The sequence below is a fragment of the Myotis daubentonii genome, chromosome 21, assembly GCF_963259705.1.
Source record: "Myotis daubentonii chromosome 21, mMyoDau2.1, whole genome shotgun sequence".
NCBI classification, from domain to species: Eukaryota; Metazoa; Chordata; class Mammalia; order Chiroptera; family Vespertilionidae; genus Myotis; species Myotis daubentonii.
Window position 1 is genome coordinate 2,052,359 of NC_081860.1, and position 20,879 is coordinate 2,073,237.

The 20,879-nt window shown below is 46.4% G+C and overlaps 2 protein-coding genes across 2 annotated transcripts in view; both read right to left on the reverse strand.

The window, feature by feature from the left end:
* LOC132222883 (zinc finger protein 345-like) overlaps positions 1 to 20,879 on the reverse strand; it is a 91,130-nt gene that overhangs the window by 7,194 nt on the left and 63,057 nt on the right. The window lies entirely within an intron of this gene.
* LOC132222906 (zinc finger protein 551-like) lies at positions 127 to 3,294 on the reverse strand. Its single transcript, XM_059678262.1, has 2 exons — positions 2,995 to 3,294; positions 127 to 1,496 (listed from the first exon to the last, which is right to left on the reverse strand). Exons 1-2 carry the CDS (start codon positions 3,113 to 3,115, stop codon positions 841 to 843), a joined length of 777 nt encoding a protein of 258 aa, XP_059534245.1. The 5' UTR covers positions 3,116 to 3,294; the 3' UTR covers positions 127 to 840.

The following is a 20,879-nucleotide window of genomic DNA, read 5'->3' on the forward strand; positions in this document are numbered from 1 at the left end:
GAATAGTGTTAAGATTGATTTGAGTTGCTGTAACGGGTTTGGCTCAGTGGATAGAGCGTCGGCCTGTGAACTGAAGGGACCTGGGTTCAATTCCCACAATCACTACCCTCATACGGCTTTTCTCCAATGATTATTGAGAGTAGAGATTTGCCCGAATGACTTCCCACAGTCACTACACTCATACGGCTTTTCTCCAGTGTGAACTCTCTGGTGTACAGTGAGGATAGACCTATTACTGAAGGATTTCCCACAGTCACTACACTCATACGGCTTTTCTCCAGTGTGAACTCTCTGGTGTACAGTGAGGATAGACCTATTACTGAATGACTTCCCACAGTCACTACACTCATATGGCTTTTCTCCAGTGTGAACTCTCTGGTGTACAGTGAGGATAGACCTATTACTGAAGAACTTCCCACAGTCACTACACTCATACGGCTTTTCTCCAGTGTGAACTCTCTGGTGTACAGTGAGGATAGACCTATTACTGAAGAACTTCCCACAGTCACTACACTCATACGGCTTTTCTCCAGTGTGAACTCTCTGGTGTACAGTGAGGATAGACCTATTACTGAAGAACTTCCCACAGTCACTACACTCATACGGCTTTTCTCCAGTGTGAACTCTCTGGTGTACAGTGGGGATAGACCTATTACTGAAGAACTTCCCACAGTCACTACACTCATATGGCTTTTCTCCAGTGTGAATTCTCTGGTGTACAGTGAGGATAGACCTATTACTGAAGAACTTCCCATAGTCACTACACTCATACGGCTTTTCTCCAGTGTGAACTCTCTGATGGTTTTTCAGAGCAGAGGTTTCCCTGAATGACCTCCCACATTAGCTACACTCATAAAGTTTTTCTCCAGTGTGAACTCTCCTATGTCTATTGAGGTTAAAGATACATCTGAAAACTTTCCCACATGTATTGCATTCATATTTCACTTCTCCAGAGCAGATATCCAAATGTTGAACAAGGTTCTGGCTGTGGCTGGCAGCTTTTTCACATTTATTCCACTGGTGATGCCTGTCTCTATTGAGTAATTGCTGTGAAATCTCACTGCCACTGTGTGGCTCCTCAGTGTTGAGAGTGACCTGGTTCTGGAGAAGCTCTGAGATGGCTGGGAAGTCTTCCCCAACCTCCCTAGTGGTTGAAGGCAGCCCTGGTAAGTAGAAGCTGCACCTGGTCACAAATGAGGCCCTGTCCTCAGCTCCTTTCCAGGGCTTCTCTCCACTGGCTTCCCTCTGTTGCTGGTGAGGGTTTGCACTGAAACACAAGCCTCTCACAAATGCATCACTGATAAAGGCTTTCTGTTCAAAGTCTGCTCCTTGTGACTCAGTCAGATGCAGAATATCTTTTAACAATGAGAAACACCTCCCACAGACATGGCTCTTCTGGGTTGCTGAGGCTGTCTTAGAAGCACTGACCTGTGACTCTCCTATGGATACATTCTGCTCAGAACAGGCCTCCGCATCATCCGTTTTATGCCAACAACCTGAAAACAGAAAAATAATGCCGAAATGAATGTCGACGGTGGTGACAGGGAGAAGTGCCTTTACAAAAGTGTGTTGCACTTAACACGTTGATTCCATGCATTTGTCTAACAGTAACATATCTGTAGGAAGAATATATGAGATGCTCCTGTGAAGGTCTGTGCTACTGAAGATCACTAAACGGGGAAGATCCCAAAGAAAATATGAACAAACATGGCAAGCACCCCACGGAATAGAAGCTGGATCGAATACTCATTCTTCTGCTAACAGTGTTCAGCTGGGCTTGTCTGCTGGTGACATGGGCAAGCTGTGCAGAAGGTTGCTTACATCTTATTCCAAGTAAAATACAAGAAATGGGGTGGTTGTGTTGAAGACTACCTAAGCACGTGTGTGCACATGTGCAGGTTAACATTTGAGAATACTGCACAGAGCCTTACAGGTGGATAGGGGATGCCAAAAGGCCACAGAGGTAAAGGTAGCTAAAATCCAGGAAGTCACAGATCAAAAGAGAAGTCACCAAAGCGTCAAGCATGGGAAAGAAAAGGTAGAAATGAGCTGCTCACTATGGCACTTGAACCTAAACTCTGTTGGACATGAGCAGGTTCCTGGTTTTCTCTAAACACACCCTTAGGACAAAGCTCTCCCAAGTACAGCTCAACCGGACTCGACCACCTCTTAGATCACCGGTTCTGAACCTGTGGGTCGCGACCTCTTTGTTGGTCGAATGACCCTTTCCCACGGGTCACCTAAGACCATTATGCATATCAGATATTTCCATTACAATTCATAACAGTAGCAACATTACACTTATGAAGTAGCAACGAAAATAATTTTCTGGTTGGTTCACAACATGAGGAACTGTATTTAAAGGGCCCGAAGGTGAGAACCACTGTCTTAGATCATCCTGCAAGTTCACCCTGTTAGAAAAAAAGACTAGGGTTCTCTTTGCACCTTTTACTGTACAAGCACATAAAACACAGATATTCTGACTTTTACTGAAAGACATCAGAGGTGAGCAGCCAGCACCAGCTCTTATCAACACAGCATGTCATAGTATCCAGGGAACAGAGTATTACAAACAATGGAAGGAATGTCTTACAAGAACTGTCCGTGTTTCATGGAAGTAAAAACCATAACCTGGCATAGTCACAAACAGACTTTAGCTGAGGAAGGGGTCAGAAGTGGAAGCCACGCATGTGGACATAGTCCCCCTCACTGGAAAAGGAAGTTCGAGGTGGGACCCATTAAGCTTTCTGCAACAATCCTGATTCCCGGACACTTCCTGCACTATTTGAGGCGATGGGTTTGAGGGTTATTCATGGAGTCCTTTGCACAAGGATCTCCACACACCACAAGTCAGCACTGGAAGCCACAGCACATTTCCAGGACAGTTGGGAAACTAGCCCAGGATCTGGCTGTGGGAGAGAGAAAGCTACATTTAGAAAACAAAGGAAGAGAGGACATCACTTCAGGACACTAGGAGAGATGTGAAGGGCTTACCTACAGATGATACCGCTGCAAAAACTTCCAGCATCACATCGTAGTACAGAAGTCTCTGAGCCTCATCAAGGAGCCTCCACTCCTTCTGAGAGAAGGCAATGGCCACATCCTCAAAGTTCATATCCTGTCGTAATGGGCACAGTTCAGTCCATGATCAGCTTCTCTTCTAGGCTTTAATTTCATCATACTTTCCACTCTCCATATCCATCTGCTCCCTCCACTCCCACATCACAGAAAAGAGCAGGCCTTGCATAAATCAGAGTCACTCTCTCCTTATTTTCCCACTGATACTCTGTCTTCCCACAATAGAGTAGATGCCCAGATTGACTGTACCTGACATCAGGGGCTCGCATTTAAAGTCAATGCAATGGGTGTCACCAACACAGGGTACACAGAAATGTTCATCAAAAACTGCCGGGAGCCGGTCCATCCTTGCTGTTTCAAGGGACCTGGCATATATGGCATACGGTTCTTAATATGTTTGCTCACCTTCTTGGCGCTGTGTTTTAACCAAGGTCACCTCTCCGAGAAAGGTTGAATCCCCAGGTAGGGATTTTCCCCTGAAGTTAGGGAGGGAATAAAACCCCTCAACTAAGTGCCAGGCGGGTAATTAATCCCTTTAACTACGAACAATCATGCTTAAACTACATAATCTTTTCTCCCTGGAATGAAGATAAGAAACGCCCTAACCTTTGTAATAGAGATTGATAGGATTGAATCAACTGGTATAAATACAGTTGTAACAAGACAGAAACACACAGAACTTAGAAGTCAGAACTCAGAAGACAGAACCTACACAGAACCTACAGACAGAAGAACTTCGCTGGAGAGAACATGGCAAAAGATCCTGGACTGAACCTGACTACAGAAATATGGCAAGAGAACCTGACTAGAACCTGGTGACTGAACCTGGCTGGAGAACCTGGAGAACCTGGCTGGAGAACCTAGCAGGAGAACATGGACACAGAACTTGGCTGGAGATTGTGGCCAGAGATCCTGGCAAGGCTGCTGATCAACTGAACACTGTCTCCGTGTCATTCCTTCTTCACCGACTCTGTCCACGCCTTTGGGGACCCCTGGACCTGCTGGGGTTGGACCCCAGCAAAAAACACAGATGTGAGTGATTTGACACTGGTCTTGTGGAGCAATATCCTTGTTGTCCCACAGATTCCACCTCCAAGACCCCGAAAAACATGGCATCACTCGACATCCTTTTGATTCCAATCTTAGGGTGCTGAGGCCAACACTTTCCCCACCTTTTCCACATAATTTTTTGTATCCCACTTCTCTCATACAGCTTCATTCCGAGAGTCATATCTTCAAAGATAACACATATGTGCCATGAAGAGAGGATGTTTTCTAATCACCGTCTTTTCAACATTCTGACTCGCCTCCTCTGTATGTATTTCTCTCTTACCTTCTCCCTTCCCCAAGCCAGTAGAGATTTTCCAGCCCAGGTGACACTGATGTATGCTATCCCATTCCTATTGATCACTGTATCAGCCCAACAACAACAGGCAGGTGTGCACCTATATGACACCTAAATTCTGGAACTGGCATGTACCGCCACAACACCCGTCTTTTCAGGAATTACCCTACAATTCCCCATGTTGTGTCATCTAGTTATCACCAGAAACGGACTCAACCTTCATTCCCTCTATGTCAACATCAGGGATCTGTGGCCATGAATTCACACTCCCTCTCCAAGAGCACATCACTCCTTCTCCCACACCTCTCTCCCACCTGCACTCCCGTAGCCCCAGCTCCCACAGACATCTCCTTGGTCTTAGTCATTACTCAGCGTGTGTGTTCCAGAGAATGCACACCAAATTCAAACAGTATCACGTACTAATCTGACTCTGATTGTCCAAACACAGCCTTCAGTTCTGCTATGAAGGCCTCCCTCCCAACTTGTTTTTTCCTTCAACCTTGTCTATTGAAAACTACATCAGATCTCAGTTATCCAGAGCCCACCTCTACTGCTGCTGCACTGATGTCTCTTCTCCACTCACACCCTTCAGTACTCAAGTACCACTGCCTACGGTCCTCTACCCCACGCCCGCAGATGTCCACAAGCAAATCAACCAAACTGGTTGCAACACACCACACCACACCACACACCACACAAAGGGTCACAAGAAATCCTGGTGAGTGTTTAAGAAATAAATATGGCCCTAACCGGTGTGGCTCAGTGGATAGAGCATCAGCCTGCAGACTGAAGGGTCCCAGGTTAGATTCTGGTCAAGAGCATGTACCTTGGTTGCGGGCATATACCCAGTGGGGGGTGTGCAGGAGGCAGCTGATCAATGTTTTTCATCGATGTTCATAACTTTCTATCCCTCTCCCTTCCTCTCTGTAAAAAAATCAATAAGCTATTTTTAAAAAAGAATTACCAGTTTAAAAAAAAAAGAAAGAAATATAAACCAGCCACAATCTCACCCTTTTTGAATTACTCTTCTACCTCCAATTAATAAAAGAAAAGGTGATCTGCAACTCCTCCCTGCTCCAGTCTTTACTATTTTTTTAAGTAGTCCTCATCTTGAACTACTCCTCAGAGTTCCAGATGGTCATGAAATGATCTCTGAAATATTTCATACTCTAATAGGAAAAAATAAAAGGTTTCATATTCGTCATGAACACTACTGTTCCCCCTATGAAAATCTGTCAGTTCATGGTGCTTTCTTACCATCAGGTGCTAAATCCAAACCTTTACATCGTCTGTGATTCTTCCCTCTATCTCCACTTCTCAAAATTAGAAAATCCAGGTGACTACACAGAAATCATTGATCCATAATGCAACTGCTTCTTCCACATCCACAACCACCACTGTGCTCCCGTTACCATCACACTCACCAACACCATCACAGCAGCTTCCGTCCTCGGCTTTCTACCACCGTCCTCACACCCATACTGTGCATCGTGCTGCAGCCACAGGGAGTCTAATGAGACCTGGGTCAGGTCACCTGCTCTACTGCTCCCATGACCCCAATGACCCCATCGCCAGCAGGACAGAAACCCAGGTTGTCACAAAGCTCCTCTGCACTTGATTCCTGTCCCGCTGTTTCCAGTTCCTATTTTTAAAAAATGGACCCCTGCTCGTCCCTGAATCAGCTGAGTCTTCACTCCAAGCCTTTGCACATTCTGGAGCCCATGCACGGAAGGACCTGTCACACACATTCCACTGGCTGCCAAAATCAGGTGCCACTCATCTGACCCTTGACCTGGACTTAGGGTTCTGGGCTCGGTGTCCCTTCAAGGTCCCCAGGTCCAAGGTCCCCCGAGAAGAGGGGCTGGACAGTCCCAGGACCCCACTACCTCAGAGGCCACCATAGTGTGAGGCCCTGACACACCCACAGCCCAGCCCCCTCAGCGGCTCTCACCTGCAGGAACCTGTGGGCACTAAAGGGCTGCTGAGGGCCTGGCACCCACCCCAGGACCCAGGGGCTCAGGCCCGAGGTCCAGCGCCCCGGAGCTGCCCCTCCCTCAGGGCTGGTCCTCAGGGCGCCCCCTGCTGGGTCGCTGTGCTCACAGCCCCTCCTCCGCCCTCACTGCCGCCCTCTCTCCGGAGGCGGCTCCTCCTCTGGGCGTTTGGGGAACGTTTACACCCGCATCTCAGCCTCATCCCTCCGCTGCTCACAGCCCCCCGCAGCCCCGGCGCCCTGAGCAGGAAAGTGAAACTCCCCCGGGACCCGCCTCTCGTCCCCTGTGTCGCCTTTAGACACAAACCAGGCCTGGGTGCCCCTCTCCCGGCTCAGTCCCCCCACGGCCTCCCCCGGCGGCCCCGCAGCCCGTCCCCTCCCCCCCCCCCCCCGGGTCCCCACGAGGACTCCCTGTGCTGGACGCTGCGACCCGGGCTGCGGGACCCGAGCGGCGCCAGCACCAGACGTTGGAGGGTTAAACGGATGAAACTGAGTGGAACGCTGTCCGCGGGGAGGCACGGGGACCCCAATCCCGCCGGTTTGGGGTCCACAAGCCTCAGACACACCCTGCCCAGCGGGGCCGCTGCCTCCAACACCTCCTGCTACTCGCCACCAAGCGCTGAAGCCTGAGTCTGTGCATCCCCAGAAGAGGCCAAAATGACCGCCAAGAGGAGGACGCAGGAAGTCCCGCCCCAACCGGATCTGAGGGTACCAAAATGCTCCTTACCTGGCTGACTCTGGCGCAGTGCTTTCTGGGTAATGTAGTTTTTGCAATGACCCAGGGGACTGCTCATCTCAGCCAATGACCCTGGTGAGTATTGGTGTTGAGGTCCCACAAGTGGTGCTGGAGGACAGGATGGGACTGGAGGTCGGCCTTCTTAACTGGTTCATACTGACAGATCTCTGAGGGCAGAGGAAGGGCAGGTATGGAATAAAACCATCAAAGAATATGTATACAGGGGGAAATGAGAGACATCTGTAATACTACCAATAATAAAAATTACATATAATTTTCTTAAAAGTTTTAAATACTATAGCCGAGTTGGTGTTGCTCAGTGGTTGATCATCGACGTATGATCCAGAATGCCATGATTCTATCCATGGTCAGGACACATAAATGGATTGCAGGCTCATTTCCCAGGGAAAATGGAGGTACAGGATGCAGCGTACCAGTGATTCTCTCACATCATTGATGTTATCTTTCTCTTCCTCTCCCTTCTAACCTGAAATCACTTAAAATATATTTTGAATGTATAATTCAAATCAATTGTACGTAAATCAAATTTTAAGAAAGGTTTAAAACTTGGGGATCCCAATAATTTTACTGTTTTATTAGGAAAGTTCTGTAGCATATTGGCTCCTACTATATCAGTGTGTTGGAAATAAAATACAATGATGTGCTACTGAAATATCTTATCATGGCCATGATCAGTGCTATCTTTTTGGCATTTTAAAACTGACCATGATGAGAGTATTTACACCAGGAAATAGACAAATACTATAAACCTCCACATCACTTAATATTTTAATAAATGCTTAGACTTAAATAGGAGTGGCTCTGAACGTTAACAATGCAGATTAAATGTATAAGTATATGGTATAAGTTGACTTCAGCTGTACATAGCATTAAAACGGAGTAAAACAATTTTCCTTCCTGGATTCAAAACCGATGATTCCATATGGCAAAGTGTCACATGAGTCACTGAGGAATGAGGGAAATTTAAGCACATGTCTTACATGCTGCACAGTCCTCTTTCAGTTAAAATAAATTTATTTAAACAATTTGAAAAGGATTATCAGCAGACATTTTAACAACGCAGATAAGGACAGTGCAAAGAAATTTATGAAAAAAAAGTGCACCTTAAAAATTCTTACGTAGATGGAATTAAAACAAAAGTGAGTTAACAATATATGCATTTCCAGGGGTTACTGTTTGAAAAGGTTAACCATTGTATGTCCTTGCTGGGTAGCAGAAAAACTGGAATTTTTATATACTGTGGGTTAGAGGGAAGGCAAAGGGAATGACCATATTGGCTCACAGTTCCGACCTTAAATGTAAAACATTAATCTACACAGCATTTTGATAAGTAAAACATATGTCTATATAGAGAACTGAATGCAAATATTCCCAGAATATTTATTTATAATACCCCAAACGAGGAAATAACAGAAAACAGACAGATCAATAGACAGTGATTATTTACTATTATTTACTATTCAGAATTAAATAAACTTTTCACATAAGCATTTGTGTTGAATCTCAAAATAACAGTATAGCATTGAGGAAACCAGAATTTGTTAATGAGTACACATCAAATAGTGCCTATAAAATTATGAACAATATGAACAATTCTATTGTAAAAAAAAAAAAAAAAGGAAAATCCATGACTGCATGGAGGGCCAAGAAATGAAGAAAGAGAGATTATAACAGGGTATCAGGAAAATACAGGATGAGGCAAAAAGTAGTTTAGAGTTGTTGCTATGGAAAATAATACATTAATTAATAATAATACATGTATAAACTCTGCCTCATCAAGTATCCTAAGCTGGTTGGATGTCATTCCATTCACTGAAAGGTCTCTGGTTTGATTCCAGGTCAGTGCACATCCCCAAATGGATCCCCAGTAGGGGGCGTGAAGGAGGCAGCAGATCTATGTTTACCTCTCTATTCCCCTTTATTCATTCTCCCTCCCCCCAAAAAGAATAAAACTATTTTCTAAAATAGTATTAAAAGAATAATCTCTGTTTTCTGAACTTAAACAGTAAGCCCATTAGTGCCCAACCCTGGGTATGAGTTACAGGTGGGTTTATTTCACATGTGACAGTTTCACAGCTTTATCTCTATGTCAGGGCTCACCAAATAGCACACATGAGAAAGGTGTACTTTGTTGCATGTCAGTTCTCATTCTCTAAGGGGGAACACCCTTGTCTCAGTAGCAGCAAATGTTGGCAAGTAGTGAAGACTATTGCCATTGGAATCAACAGGAATACTGACTGGTTAAAAAAGATACATCCCGGAGAAACCAAGATGGCGGCATAGGTTAACGCCGGAGATTGCTGCCTCGAACAACCACTTCAGAGATATAACTAAAGGACAGAACGGACATCATCCAGAACCACAGGAAGGCTGGCTGAGTGGAAATTCTACAACTAGGAGGAAAGAGAATATCATACCCAGACTCAGAGGAGGAGCAGTGCTGAAGTGAAATACTCAGGTGTGGAGCCCGCGCGCAGAGCGGGCTGGCGGCGGAGGGCGCAGTTGTTGTTTTCAATCGGGAGGGAGTTTCAGACTCTGAGCTCCAGATCCGGGCAAGTCTCTAGGGACCCAGACTCAAACGGGAGAAGTGGGACTGTCTGGCTTCGGTCAGAACTCGATGGCAGCTTTCTCTCTGAGGTTTGCAGCAGTTGCTGGGACTCTGAGGCAGAGCCCCTAGGGACGGAACTGAGAGCAGCCATAACTGCTTGCTCCGCCCACCCTGTAGATCCCTGGGGACCCGCCCTGCCCAAGCCCTGCCCAGGGCCATTTGCTGGATAGCCTCAGGCAAAGGCTAGATTAGCACCGCCCTAGAGATCCAGCACAGAAGCTCTCCCACTGCAGACACAGCCGACTCTCATAGCCAATTAGCCTGGAGGTCAAATCACCCCTGGTATTACCCACAACAATCAAGGCTTAACTACAAGACTGCGCACAAAGACCACTAGGGGGTGCACCAAGAAAAAATAAAAAAATGTAGAGACAAAGAAACAGGACACAAATGTCAGAAATGGAAGATATAGAGCTCAAAACCACACTTTTAAGGTCTCTCAAGAACTGTCTAGAAGCTGCCGATAAACTTAGTAAGGCCCTCGAAAAGACTGGTGAGACCGCTGATAAATGTAGTGAGATCCTCAAGAAATCTAATGAGACTCTCGATGTTGTGATAAAGAACCAACTAGAAATTAAGCATACACTGACTGAAATAAAGAATATTATATAGACACCCAACAGCAGACCAGAGGAGCGCAAGAATCAAGTCAAAGATTCAAAACGCGAAGAAGCAAAAGACACCCAACTGGAAAAACAAAAAGAAAAAAGAATCCGAAAATATGAAGATAGTGTAAGGAGCCTCTGGGACAGCTTCAAGCATACCAACATCAGAATTATAGGGGTGCCAAAAGATGAGAGAGAGCAAGATATTGAAAACCTATTTGAAGAAATAATGACAGAAAACTTCCCCCACCTGCTGAAAGAAATAGACTTACAGGTCCAGGAAGCGCAGAGAACCCCAAACAAAAGGAATCCAAAGAGGACCACACCAAGACACATCATAATGAAAATGCCAAGAGCAAAAGACAAAGAGAGAATCTTAAAAGCAGCAAGAGAAAGAAACCCAGTTACCTACAAGGGAATACCCATACGACTGTTAGCTGATTTCTCAACAGAAACTTGCAGGCCAGAAGGGAGTAGCAAGAAATATTCAAAGTTGTGAATAGCAAGAACCTACAACCAAGATTACTTTATCCAGCAAAGCTATCATTCAGAACGGAAGGTCAGATAAAGAGCTTCACAGATAAGGAAAAGCTAAAGGAGTTCATCACCACCAAACCAGTATTATATGAAATGCTGAAAGGTATCCTTTAAGAAGAGGAAGAAGAAAAAGGTAAAGATACAAATTATGAACAACAAATATGCATCTATCAACAAGTGAATCTAAGAATCAAGTGAATAAATAATCTGGTGATTATAATAGAATCAGGGACATAGAAAGGGAATGGACTGACTATTCTTGGTGGGGAAAGGGGTGTGGGAGATGCGGAAAGAGACTGGACAAAAATCGTGCACCTATGGAAGAGGACAGTGGGTGGGGAGTGAGGGCGGAGGGTGGGGTGGGAACTGGGAGGAGGGGAGTTATGGGGGGGAAAAAGAGGAACGAATGTAATAATCTGAACAATAAAGATTTTTTTAAAAAAAAGATACATCCTGGGACTGGATGCTTCCTCTAGATCTGAGGTGTTGCCTGTTGACCAATAACCTTGAGCTGAAAACCCTAGAGAGACCGGGGGAATCCACAAAACCATTAGATTATTTTCTCTTCCAGTGACTTTAGCTACAGGACATAGCAATGGAGGTCCTCAGAATATCCCAAATATCATACAAGCCAAAGGCCTTGGAGTAATTTTGGATTTATGTCCAGAAGAGGCACTTTTCATCTAGTTTAACTGCAGTGTCTTGTGTGACAATGCAAACAGTGTTTATGTCCCAACTAGAGACCCACTGAAGGAAGATTCCTGCAAGAATAAGCTTCTTGTGGCTGAAATGAAGAAGGGAGCAAAACCCACTGAATCGGGTTTTCCCTTCCGCTCCCAGCCGCTGCGAATGGGTTTGCCCACCTACTCCCAGCCTCTCAGACTGGGTTTCCCCTCCCGCCTCCAGCCACTGAGGCTGGATTTGCTCTCCTGATCCCATCCCCTCAAGCTGGGTTTGCTCTCCCGCTCCCAGCCGCTCAGGCTGGGTTTCCCATCCCGCTCCCAGCCACTCAGGCTGGTGTTGCCCTCCTGCCTCCAGCCTCCGCAGCCTTGGCTCTGTTTCTGTCCCTGCCACCTCCACTTTGCTCCCTTCTGTAGCACTTTGCCTCCATGTTGTCTTCAGTCTTCGCTCCCAGCAGGCATATGCAAATTAACCACGATCTTGGTTGGAGTAATTTGCATATAGCCGCTCTGATTGGCTGGTGGGTGTGGCTTTCGGCCAGCCGTGGGCAAACTACGGCCTGTGGGCCAGATCCGGCCCGTTTGAAAAGAATAAAACTATTGATAAAAAAGACCGTACCCTTTTATGTAATGATGTTTACTTTGAATTTATATTAGTTCACACAAGCACTCCATCCATGCTTTTGTTCCGGCCCTCTGGTCCAGTTTAAGAACCCATTGTGGCCCTCGAGTCAAAAAGTTTGCCCACCCCTGCTTTAGGCATACCAAAGGTACGGCAATTTTCATGTTTGTCTTTTATTAGTGTAGATACTAATTCCACCTGAGTCTTACAACAAATGACACCAGCCTATGAAATCTCATACATCATGACACATGGCCTCTTCACAGCACTTGGACAGCAGTTCCCCTAAACATTGCTGACACTTAATAAATACTGTGCACAGAGAATATAATTCCTATTGTTCACAGAGCACAATAAACACTACATATTCAGCGTGCTCAATGACCTCTACGATAAAAGAGGCATCAGACAGCAAATTAGAACCACAAAGTCATGCACACTTTCTCTCAAGGCCTTGGTCAGCAATGCAAAATCGGTCAATATTGAACAAAGAGTGATTTTCTGCCATCAAGCGGTGCCTTCGAAAGCATAGAGAGTTTGGGACCCACCATATCTATTCACCTGTCCATACTAACAGATCACTACTTTCCTTTCAATCATCCCAGGAAGTGAATACAACCAACAAAATTAAAGGTACCAAAGAAAAAACACCTTTCCCTAAAGATCATAAATCAGAGCAAAGGACAGCAAGAGGATTTCAGGATGGTGAATTGGAACCTGAAACAATTCCCCGCAGCATAAAGTGAGAACCACAATGTCCCTGAAGAGGTAGCACTTCTTAGCTGAGACAGAGGGTTTTTGACAAAACCTGGGTCAGATCAATTCTCTAGTCAGAAAGAAATGAAGATCCAGCCAGAAGCTTGGAATATTCATGATATTGTCAAGCACAACCCCAGAGTAAGCAGAGGCTGTGAGTGATGCACAATCTAAAGGTGAGCCAGGTGGTAGGGGGGAAATAGTTTCCCCACAAATACTCGCAGTGACATCAATCAGGTAGTAGGACTGAGTGTGTTAGCAGGTGCAATGCAGTTTCTGAAAACCTCAACTGTACCTGAAACTTATAAGGAATCTAGCGGAGTGTATGTTCTGATAAAAGGGATTCCTATTCAGGTAAATAGGGGTAATGTTCCTCCATTGGTATTGTTATTCTGAGTGAGAAAGATAAAAAATTCCCTGCACATTTAAAGCTTTTCTCCAGTGTGTACTCTCAAGTGTTGAACGAGGAGAGATTTGTAGTGAAAAGTTTTCCCACATTCAATACACTCATGAGGTGCTTTTCCAGTGTGAACTCTCCGATGTTTATTGAGATGAGAGATTTGCCTGAAGGGCTTCCCACAGTCACTACACTCATATGGCTTTTCGCCAGTGTGAACTCTCCAATGATTATTGAGAGTAGAGATTTGCGTGAATGACTTCCCACAGTCACTACACTCATATGGCTTTTCGCCAGTGTGAAGTCTCTGGTGCACTGTGAGATCGGACTTTTCTCTGAAGGACTTCCCACATTCACTACATTCATACGGCTTTTCTCTAGTGTGAACTCTCCAATGTTTATTGAGATGAGAGATGTGCCTGAATGACTTCCCACAGTCACTACACCCATATGGCTTTTCTCCAGTGTGAACTCTCTGATGTTTATAGAGATTAGAGATATGCGTGAAGGCCTTTCCACAGTCACTACACTCATAAGGCTTTTCTCCAGTGTGAACTCTCCGATGTTTATTGAGATTACAGATTTGCCTGAAGGACTTCCCACAGTCACTACACTCATATGGCTTTCCTCCAGTGTGAACTCTCCGATGATTATTGAGAGTAGAGATTTGACTGAATGACTTCCCACATTCACCACACTCATAAGGTTTTTTTCCAGTGTGAACTCCGTGGTGTTGACTCAGGTGAGAGCTTTCACTGAAGCATTTTCCACAATCGCTACACTGATGGGGCTTTTCTTCAGTGTGCACTCTCTTGTGTATAAAAAGGTTGTAACTGTGCCTAAATGGTTTTCCACATTCACTACATTCGTAGGGTTTTTCTCCAGTGTGAACTGTGCGGTGTTCAGTGAAGGAAGACCTTTGATGGAAGGACTTCCCTTGGTCAGTACACTGATAGGACTTTTCTCCAGTGTGAACTCTCCTATGTCTATTGAGGTTAGTGACACATCTAAAAACTTTTCCACATATACTGCACTCATATTTCACTTCTCCAGAGCAGACGCCCAGATGTTGAACAAGGTTCTGGTTGTGGCTGGCAGCTTTTTCACATTTATTCCTTTGGTGATGCCTGTTTCTATTGAGTAATTCCTGTGAAATCTCACGGTCACTGTGTGGATCCTCAGTGTTGAGAGTGGCCTGGTTCAGGAGAAGCTCTGAGATGGCTGGGAAGTCTTCCCCAACCTCCCTACTGGTTGAAGGCAGCCCTGGTAAGTAGAAGCTGCACCTGGTCACAAATGAGGCCCTGTCCACAGCTCCTTTCCAGGGCTTCTCTCCACTGGTTTCGCTCTGTTGCTGGTGAGGGTTTGCACTGAAGCAGAAGTCTCTCACACATGCATCACTGGAGAAGGCTTTCTGCTCACAGTCTGCTGCTTGTGACTCAGTCGGATGCAGAATATCTTTGAACACAGAGATACATCTCCAACAGACATGTGTCCTCTGGGTTGCTGAGGCTGTCTTAGAAGCCCTGACCTGTGACTCCCCTTGTACAGATACATTCTGCTCAGAACAGGCCTCCGCATCATCCGTTTTATGCCAACAACCTGAAAACAGAAAAATAATGCCAACATAAATGTCGATGGTGGTGACAGGGAGAAGTGCCTTTACAAAAGTGTGTTGCACTTAACACGTTGATTCCATGCATTTGTCTAACAGTAACATATCTGTAGGAAGAATATATGAGATGCTCCTGTGAAGGTCTGTGCTACTGAAGATCACAAAACGGGGAAGATCCCAAAGAAAATATGAACAAACATGGCAAGCACCCCATGGAATAGAAGCTGGATCTTCTACTCATTCTTCTGCTAACAGTGTTCAGCTGGGCTTGTCTGATGGTGACATGGGCAAGCTATGCAGAAGGTTGCTTACATCTTATTCCCAGTAAAATTCAAGAAATGGGGTGGTTGTGTTGAGGACTACATAAGCACGTGTGTGCACCTCATAACACATGTGCAGGTTAACATTTGAGAATACTGCACAGAGCCTTACAGGTGGACAGGGGATGCAAAAAGGCCACAGAGGTAAATGTAGCTCAAATCCAGGAAGTCACAGATCAAAAGAGAAGTCACCAAAGCGTCAAGCATGGGAATGAAAAGGTAGAAATGAGCTGCTGCCAGTGGCACTTGAACCTAAACTCTGTTGGACATGAGTAGGTTCCTGGTATTCTCTAAACACACCCTTAGGACAAAGCTCTCCTAAGTACACCTCAACCGGACTCGACCACCTCTTAGATCACCGGTTCTGAACCTGTGGGTCGCGACCCCTTTGGTGGTCGAATGACCCTTTCCCACAGGTCACCTAAGTCCATTATGCATATCAGATATTTACATTACAATTCATAACAGTAGCAACATTACTGTTATGAAATAGCAACGAAAATAATTTTATGGTTGGGTCACAACATGAGGAACTGTATTTAAAGAGCCAGAAGGTGAGAACCACTGTCTTAGATCATCCTGCAAGTTCACCCTGTGAGAAAAAATGACTAGGGTTCTCTTTGCACCTTTTACTGTACAAGCACATAAAACACAGATATTCTGACTTTTACTGAAAGACAACAGAGGTGAGCAGCCAGCACTGGCTCTGATCAACACAGCATGTAATAGTGTCCAGGGAACAGAATATTACAAACAACGGAAGGAATGTCTTACAAGAACCGCACATGGTTCATATAGGTAAAGACCATAACCTGGCATAGTCACTAACCGCCTTTAGCTGAGTCAAAAGTGGAAGCCATGCATGTGGACATAGTCCCCCTCACAGGAAAAGGAAGTTTGAGGTGGGACCCATTAAGGATTCTGTAACAATCCTGATTCCCGGACACTTCCTGCACTATTTGAGGCGATGGGTTTGAGGATTATTCATGGAGTTCTTTGCACAGGGATCTCCAAACACCACAAGTCAGCACTGGAAGCCACAGCACATTTCCAGGACAGCTGGGGAAACTAGCCCATGGTCTGGCTGTGGGAGAGAGAAAGCTACATTTGGAAAACAAAGGAAGAGAGGACATCACTTCAGGACACTAGGAGAGATGTGAAGGGCTTACCTACAGATGATACCAGTGCAAACACTTCCAGCATCACATCGCAGTACAGAAGTCTCTGAGCCTCATCAAGGAGGCCCCACTCCTCCTGAGAGAAGGCAATGGCCACATCCTCAAAGTTCATATCCTGTCATAATGGGGACAGTACAGTCCATGATCAGCTGAACTCCAAGGATTTTATGTTCATCATGCTCCCTACACTTCACATATATCTGCTACCTCAACTCCTGACATGAAAAGATACCAGGCATGTGTCCTGTCAAAGTCACTCTCTCCTTATATTCCTACTGACACTGTTTTTCCCCACAACAAAAAGGGCATATGTCCGTATAGATGATACCTCTGCTCTGGAAATCATATGTAGACCACACTGTCCCTTGTCAACACAGTGGGTGTCATGAACATAGGGTGGGAGAGATGTTGTCCATAAGGAGACTGTGAGTGATTTGATACTGTTCCTGTTAGGCAATAGCCTTGTCGTACCCTCCTCCTCCATTCTAATTTCAAACCCAGAAAATTATGGGATCAGACTTCAACCTTTTGAACCCATTTCCAGGGTGCTGAGGCCATCACTTTGCACTACCTGCTGCACATAACTCTTTGAACCACACCTCTCACACAGCTTCATTCCCAGAGGCACAATGTGAAATGTAACACAAATTTGCCATGATGAGCACAGTTTATGTCCTAATTATCTTATTTTCCAAAGGTCGAATTCACCACCTCTGTAATGTATTTCTCTCTCACCCCTCTCCAAGCTAGTGGATATTCTCAAGCCCAGATGACACTTATGTATGCTATCTCGTTCCTATTGACCACTGTAACAACCATCAACAACAAAAGGCAGGTTTGCACATAAATTTCTCCTAAAATCTGGACCAGGAATATACCACAGGAACACACCCTCTTTTCAGACCCTCACCCAGGCCTGCAACACCTCACACTGGGAACCCTCACCCCGATGGGGGCGGGGCTGGCCTCCATACTGCCCCAGTTCCTCGCCCAGGCTGGCACTGCACCCAGTGGGGACCCCCACCCAGATGGGGACATGGCCGGACTGCAAACTGCCCCAGGCCGCTACCCAGGCCAGCCGCACCCCCCCAAGGGGACCCCCACCCTGATCAGGGACCCCCTTCAGGGCAGAACAGCCGGCCTCCACTTATGCACTAGGCCTCTACTATACTAATAAAAAGGTAGTATGCTAATTAGACTGGGAGAAATTCTGGACGTCCTTTGGGATAAAACCATGGTGGGGGGCTGAGGTAGAGGTGTTTAGGGGTGATCAGCCAGGAGGGGAGGGCATTTTGGGGTGATCAGGCTGGCAAGGGGGCCAGTTGGGAGTGATCAGGCCAGCAAGGGGGGCGGTTGGGGGCAAGCAGGCTGGCAGGCAGAGTGGTTAGGAGCAATCAGGCAGGCAGGCATGTGACTGGTTAGGAGCCAGTGGTCCTGGATTGCAAGAGGGATGTCCAACTGCCCGTTTAGGCCAGATACCTGCCAAAACCGGCAGTCAAAGATCCCCCAAGGGGTCCTAGATTGGAGAGGGTGCAGGCCAGACTGAGGGACACACACACCCATGCACAAAATTCATGCACTGAGCAACTAGTATGTATGTGTGTATGTGTATATCTATATCTATGTCTATATCTATATCTATCTCTCTCTTTCTCTCTCTCTCTCTCTCTCTCTCTCTCCATATATATATATATATATATATGGAGAGAGAGAGAGAGATATCTATTTTTTTGTTACATTAATTTTATACATTCTTTGATTAATTCTTGTAACTGATATCTATATAATAAAAGCCTAATATGCAAATCGATGGAACAGCGGAACGATTGGTGGAACGACTGGTTGCTATGACGTGCACTGACCACCACGAACAGACACTCAACACAGGAGCTTCCCCCAGCCTCGAGGCCCCAGGCCAGCCAAGGGGGGTGCCAGTTGGGGGGACCCCCAATCACCCCGCCAGTCGCTCCACAGATCAGCCCTGATCTCTGGCCAGGCCTAGGGACCCTACCTGTGTACAAATTTTGTGCATTGAGCCTCTAATCCTATCTAATAATAGACAAATAGGGTAATTAACCGTACCTCCACTATGCTTCCCATTGGATAATCAGGGCGATATGCAAATTAACTGCCAACCAAGATGGCGGTGGCAGCCACGCAGCTGAAGTGAACATGAGGCTTGCTTGCTCCAGTGATGGAGGAAGCCAAGGTTCCCCACCTGCCGCAGCCCGGCTCTGAGCTCCTGAAGAACAGCTCCAAAAGCAACAATGTTTCAATTATAGAAGCTAAACAAACCCCAATACCTGCTTTCAGCCAGCCTCGGCCTCAGAGCTGGAGCCGGGCCTCAGAGCTGGAGCTGGCTCTCAGCTTCAGTGACAGCTATAGAAGGTAAATAAATCCCAGAATAAAAATGAAAAGAAAAAAAGGAGAGGCTGGGAGCTTCAGTCACCCACCAGCCTGAAAACGGCCCTTAGCCCCTCACCCAGATTGGCCAGGCACCCCAGTGGGGACCCCCACCTTGAAGGTGGTGTGACCAGCCTGCAAACACCCATCAGGCCCTCACCCAGGCTGGCCAGGCACCCAAGCGGGACCCCCACCCTGATCCGAATCACCCTTCAGGGCAAACCAGCCAGCCCCCACCCATGCACCAGGCCTCTATCCTATATAGTAAAAGGGTAATATGCAAACTGACCCTAACAGCAGAAAGACTGGGAATGACTGGTCACTATGACACACACTGACCACCAGGGGGCAGACGCTCAATGCAGGAGCTGCCCTCTGGTGGTCAGTGTGCTCTCACAGGGGGGAGCTCTGCTCAGCCACAACCCAGGCTGATGGCTGCCAGTACAGCGGTGGTGGTGGGAGCCTCTCCTGCCTCCTCAGCAGTGCTAAGGATGTCCAACTACAGCTTAGGTCTGCTCCCTGCTGGCAAATGGACATCCCCGGAGCCCTCCAGGCTGCCAGAGGGATGTCTGATTGCCATCTTAGGCCCAATCCCCCAGGGAGCAGGCCTAAGCCAGCAAGTGGTCATCCCCGGAGGGGTCCCAGACTGCGAGAGGGCACAGGCTGGGCTGAGGGACCTCCCCCCCAGTCCTCCCCACCCCCCAGTCCCGAGTGCACAAATTTTTGTGCACCGGGCCTCTAGGATATATACATAGTAGATCCTCGGATTACGTTGGAGATCTGTTCCTATGGTGCGACATAACGCAATTTTTGCCGTAAGTCAGAACCCAGCTACATAAGCAACTACTACGTCACTCACATGGTGCACATACACAGCAGTAATGAAGTGAAACAGTAAAAATAATAATAATAATTAATAGAAAGATAACAATTCCTGACCTTTCCTTGTAGTAAATAAATAATAAAAAACATAAAGCACATATGTACATACAAGGGTAACTACTGTATTATCCTTACCTTTACTACTGTTGTTGGCTTGCACACTGGTCTTTGCAAAGGGGGCAAAGACAGACTTACACTAGGCTGCTGGGAGGGAAAGGTTTGAGAGGCAGAACCTGCAGAAGGTGCTGGAGATACTGGGTCAGGTGAGTCTGGAGAGGCAGAACCTGCAGAAGGTGCTGGAGATACTGGGTCAGTTGAGTCTGGAGAGGCAGAACCTGCAGAAGGTGCTGGAGATACTGGGTCAGGTGAGTCTGGAGAGGCATATGAGGTAGAGGGTACAGGATCTGTTGCAGGCCTGTCTACCTTCTTAAAATAATGTTCAAGGATAGTCTGGAAGGATGCCTTCTTCTTGTCCTCCCAAATCTCCTTGTAACACCGCAGGCTATCCATGACCCCTCTGGCAACCTTAGTGCACCTGTCAATGTTGGGGTCCTGAGCCTCAAACCTTGCCAAGGCATCCTCTATCATGGCAAAGGCCCCTGCCAGTTCCTGGCTTGTAAATCTCTTGGGCTGTGGGGTTGGTGTGTCTTCCTCTTCAATTACCTGCTGTTTCAGTTGAATGAGGTCCTCGGTAGATAGCTCCTCTCCATGAGATGCCAGCAGCTCTGTGACATCCTCAGCCTCCACCTCCAAATCAAGCTGCTTACTCAGCTCAACAACATTCTGGATGACAACCTCAACTGAATCTTCAAAGCCATGGAAATCATTCACAAACTGGGGACACAATTTTTTCCAAACACCATTCAAGTTCGTCTGCTTAACTTCATCCCAAGAATCAGAAATGTTCTTTACAGCAGCAAGAACATTGTAAGATTTCCAAAAGTCATTGAGACTCAACTCTTTATCCTCAGTTGCCCTAAAAGCCATAGCCAATGTCCTTCGGAGGTAGTAGGCCTTGAAAGAGGCAATGACACCTTGGTCCATAGGCTGTAAAAGGGAGGTGGTGTTAGGTGGAAGGTAAACCACCTTGACATTTGGATGAAAGTCAT